The 5,304-nt window shown below is 44.0% G+C and overlaps 1 protein-coding gene across 1 annotated transcript; it reads left to right on the forward strand.

The window, feature by feature from the left end:
• The first annotated feature begins 1,334 nt into the window (after positions 1-1,334).
• On the forward strand, positions 1,335-1,517 carry SMIM3 (small integral membrane protein 3). The gene has a single exon (XM_065875562.1). The coding sequence runs from the start codon at positions 1,335-1,337 to the stop codon at positions 1,515-1,517; it is 183 nt and encodes a 60-aa protein (XP_065731634.1).
• Positions 1,518-5,304: the final 3,787 nt, after the last annotated feature.

Genomic DNA, 5,304 nt, shown 5'->3' on the forward strand with positions numbered 1-5,304 from the left:
CCTTTTGGTGATGCTATATTTTGTGATGCTGAGTTTCAGCAGTTGCCATGATACTGCAAGCACAGCACACAAATGAATGTGGAATAGGAAGTAAGCACGGCATCGTCCCATCTGACTCCAAAGTTTGAAAAGTTGTGCAATGCCTCACAGTCGCACACATGCCGTAAGTAACTGGCTAAGAATGAAATACAAATTTTTTCTTTCAATTTCTGTGTATTATATTTTCAAACAGCTACTCATTTGTTAGGACATAAATGTTTATTAAATTGAACCTAACTACGTAATAAATGGAACTGCTAGGTATTTCTTTTGGCCTAGAGCGCTGTGAGAAAATTACTGAAGGTGCTGTGAATCGAAAAAGTTTGGGAACAACTGATTTACATCTTTATCCATCAGAACTCTTTTAACTGCAAGTGAGAGAAACCAAACTGACACTGGCTTTAGCAAAACTAGAGGATTATTCGCTTATATATCTGGGCCGTCCGAGGTTGCAGATGGTGTCAGACTGGCTGGGTTCAGGTACTCAAATGAGGTTGTCAGGACTCCACTTCTCTTTCCATCTCTAGGACATGCTGTCACATGTGGGCAAGATAGCCCCATGCCCATCCTTTCCAGACTCATATCCTTTCAGTTTAGCAATCCCAGCAGAAAGAATCATCTTTCCCAATAGTTTGTGAATAAAAGCCCTGGGAGGGCTTTGGTTGACCTAGCCTGGATCACTTGCCTATTCCTGAATTGAGGCTATGGAGATTTGTAATGGCCAAGCCTAGGTCACATGTGCTTCCCTGTGCTCAGGTGTGTGCCCTAACTAAACCACACAGAAAGGGTAGGTTCTTCAGAAAAGAGGAGGACCTGTTACCAGGAGAAAGGGAGAAGGGGTGTGGGACCAAAAACAATGAATTTCCCATTTTACAGATGAGGGAACAGACTGGTGGTATGATAGTTTAATAGTTAAACATGAAGACTCTGGAGTCCCACCCACCTGGCTTTGCTTCCTTGGGGAAATTAACTACATCTACATCTTTTAAGGCTTTAGAGTCTTCATCTCCAAAATGGAAATAACTGAAGATAAAGGCCAAGAAATAAAAAAGCATGACAATAATAGTCCCTACCGCAAAGGGTTGGTGGTTGAAGTGAGGACTAAGTGAGTTAATACATGTAAAGTGCTTAGGATAGGGCCTGGCACATAGGAAGCCCACAGTAAATGAGGCCGTTACTATTATTGATCAGGCAACATTAACGAGTACACAGCAGCTGGTAAGTGACCTACCTTCTGACTCCTGGGGTACAAAATGGTGAATTCCTCTTTCCTGCCTGTTGCAGGGTGAAGCAGCATGGATGCCGTCAGCCAGGTCCCCATGGAAGTCGTGCTTCCCAAGCACATCCTGGACATATGGGTCATTGTCCTCATCATCCTGGCCACCATTGTCATCATGACCTCCTTGTTGCTGTGCCCGGCCACTGCGGTCATCATCTATCGCATGCGGACTCATCCTGTCCTCAATGGGGCCGTCTGAGAACCTCCCAAGAGGGGCAGGTGACGGATGAGGACAGAGTCCCTGCCCCCAGCTTCTTTCCCTTTCTCAGAAGAGCCGCAGGAGGGACTTTGGAGCATGGACACTGGAGCTCGATATGTGAGGAGACCTGAGTTCTGGTTTTGATTCTGCCACTGGCCAGTGGTGTGAGTTTGGTCAAGGGACTTAATTCTATGAGTTCCAGGCTCCTTACTTTCCAAATGGGGATCATGATTCCTGCCCGTCCTACCTCATGGGGTTGTGAGAACCAATGACCTAGTGGAGGTTAAAGCTGTTGATGAGTAGATACACAGGTGTTACTGCTAAATGCTGAGAAGCTTTGAAGAACCAAAGACCCTAGCTGCTGATGAGGGTCTTCAAGGTGGTGAGGGAGACCCTGGGGCAGAGCAGTCTTCCCCAGTGCCCCTAAGATGAAGGCAAGCAAAGGTACCCTGTCATCATTCCAAGGGACCAACAGCATGTGGCTCAACATTCTTTTCTTTGAGGTGCCACTCCCTTGAGTTGTCTAATTTGGGAGGGAATTGAGCATGGCAGGGGGAGGGAGATGGGTGGATCTTCCCAGGACACCGGAATCTGCAGTTTGGAGGGGCTCTCACATTTCTTGGCAATGCCAAGGGAGCTGGGGCGATGGGCTTCTTTCTGCATTAGCGTCCTATAGCTTTGACACTCAAGCAGTGTTGGCAGATGCAGGGTGGCTGAGTTCCCTGGCCAGCTTTCAGGATACCCAGCGCCCGCCCCGTCCCCTGTGTGCCCCTCCGCCCCAGCCCCTGCTGTAATTAGGTCCACCGCATAATGTGTACTCCCTTCATCCCCTCCCACCAGCACTGCAACCATTCCAAGGTACGAGATGTTCGCAGCACCTTTGGAACTAACTCAAACAGTGATGTTTATTTTAAATGCTACAATTTATATTTATATGTATAGAGAGATTTCTGGACCACTCAAGCTCTTTGACCGAAATAAGGAGCGTCTGGGGATTTGTTAAATTATGTAAGAAGATAGCACAGATTATTGGGGTATTATTGTGTGAAAATGATGCTTTTAGGTTGATCTGATTTCACTGATGTACCTAACTAATTTCCAATAAAGTGCCAGAGTGAGCGTGTCTGAAGCCTTTCTTTAAAGAGCACCTATTAAACTCAGGAAGAGGATTCCACTGAATTTATGGCCTTAGGGACAGATCGAATATAGGAATAGAAAGGGAAAGAGGACAATCAAGTCAACTTCAGTAAGTGGGTGAATAGTTGTGCAGTTTACACAGACACAGAATGCAGGAGGGAGAACAGATTTTGGAAGTGAGATGACTTTAGTGTCGGGTTTAACATGTTGAGTTTGGGGTGCTTGTGATATTCAGGTGGGTACTTGCAGGATGCAGTTGGAAACCTGGGAAAGATTTTATAGCTGGGATTATGTTTGGGGGGATTATCTGCATAATTAGACTGGGAGGAGTGAGGTACTAATGCAGAAGTGGTAGAATGCTAAAGAGGAGTGGAAGGGGAAGGGGGGGAATGACAAAACAGGGAGACGGGAAAGGTCATGTGATGTGAACTGATTAGGAGAGGGATGCAGTCGTACTCTGTGAGCAAAGGAAGGATCGGGGGTTAGGAATTGGAGACAGTGGGAACAGACAACTCTTTCCAGGAATAGAATGTAGTATAGAGGTAAGAGGAAGGTTTCGGAGAAAATGGTCAAAGGGGGATAGATATATGTGACAAGATTCTGATTGGTTTGCTCAGCATCTATTCCAGTTTTTTTTGTTGTTGTTTTCTAATATGCCTTCCTGGGTGGCAGAGGCTAGAAAGTGAAAAACTATACTGAATGTGAAAAACTCCCATTTTCCTAACTAAACTTTAGCCAGAGATTCACGTGTGATTTAGATTTTGCTAATTGGATGCGTGCATTGGAAGCTGAGTTTGGAATCTAGTTGGGTTGGGAGAGATACTGCCAGGTGTGAGGCATTCATGGTGCTGATGTGAATCCAATAAGAATCAGTAGACTGGGAACTGCTGGGTGTGCGGCCAAGGCCGTGTGTGCTGCCCAGTCTTTCTGAGTCGGATTCCTGGTCTGTAAGGCAGAGGGTATCAGAATTCAATGAGAAAATCCTTCCAAGGTTCTAGGTGACTGAACGTGAAGACTTTCAGGCAGTGCACCAGATGGTGATACAGCTCTTTTTTCACACGGAACAGTCAGCTCACAGAAGTTTCCAGAGTCAATCCCATCACATTCCTAGCAGCTCAAGAGTTTATTTTACAGTTCTGCTTTCAGACACTCTGGAGGTAACAGAGGGACCATCCAGTCCAACCTCCCCTGTAATGAAGGAATCCCCTTATTAACCCTGGGGTTGCCAGTTGTTGCCTATTTGGTATTTCCCTGTGTGGCCCTAGACCACCTGCCTCAGGTTCACGCAGGAGCATTTGCTTATACACGCAGCTTCCAGGGCTCTGCTTCACACTTACTGAGAGTCCCTGGCAGAGGGTTCTTGAGTGTCTGCTTTGTAAAAACAAGCTCTATGGGTGATCAGTGAACAGGTCAAAATTGGAGAAGTAAGTGCCAGGGAAAAGGAGTCCTCTTCTTGCTGAAATGACCCCTTGATAGCTGTTCTGTTAGAATTCTTCCTTCAGTGAGAGAGAGGTGGGGACCCAGGGGCACCAGCTCGGCCCTCTTGGGGCCACCCTGAAGAGATCAACTTCCTTTTCCTGTGACAATGTCTGAACAATTTGAAGATAGCTATCATGACTTACCTCATCTTCTCTAAGTGAAAGATTCACACTTTGCATTAGGCATTGGCTGTCATCCTCCCTCCCTCCCTTTCCGGGAGACAGTATAGCCAGAGATTAAGAGCAAGGGCCTGAAGAATCTTGGCTTCGCGATTCACTAGCTTTATGATTGTGGGCAAGTAACACAGACTCTTTGAGCCTCAATTTCCTCACCTGTAAGACAGATGTAAAATTATACTTACATCACAGAACTGTTATGAGTACTAAATGAGGCCACAAATGCAAGGTGAAAAGGTAAAATACAGCAAATAATCAATGTGATCTATATGAATGAGTCTCAGTTTCTCGAGCCTGTCTGATGGTCATGACAATTACTTCTGAGTGTGGGGAGGATTAAATGAGATAATGTAAGTAAAGGATTTGGCCAGTGTCTGACTCATAGGAGTCTCTCAATAATGGTAACTATAAGGTAGCCAATAATGTAAAAACACTAAAGGCCTATGATCCTAATGGGGTGGGATTTTAAAAACCACTAGTTAAAGCAGTGAGTTTAGCAGAAAACTTCCCCACTGGCACCCTGTAGGATTGGCACTAAATTAATAAACGTCCTTAGTACTAATATTAAAATTGTACTTCTCCCTTCAGAAATTATTTCATAACTAACTCACAATAAAATACAAAGTTTTCCAGTTTTATTTCTTCACAGAAATTGCCTTCTAAACTTTTAAGAGGGCAAAAAACCATTTACAATCTTTAAGATAAAACTTTAATCAGGTCTCTACATAATTCTTGCTAAAGAGAAAGAATGGAAAAGTATTGTGAGATGAAATGATAAGAATAAAATTGCCTTTGAAACCCTTAATCCCAAAAGTTGAAGTAGCAACTTTTAAATTGTCCAAATCACACAAATAATTTAATTGAGGTGTATTGAAAGCTCTTCAATTCCCATAAAGATTTACATGCTAGAAAAAAAGTTTCTGTGTTAGCAGGTCTCTAACATTTTTTATGAAAATCATAAAAATTATTGTATGTATTTAAATTTGGACAGCCAC

The sequence above is a fragment of the Phocoena phocoena genome, chromosome 3 (genome assembly GCF_963924675.1).
Source record: "Phocoena phocoena chromosome 3, mPhoPho1.1, whole genome shotgun sequence".
Taxonomy (NCBI): Eukaryota; Metazoa; Chordata; class Mammalia; order Artiodactyla; family Phocoenidae; genus Phocoena; species Phocoena phocoena.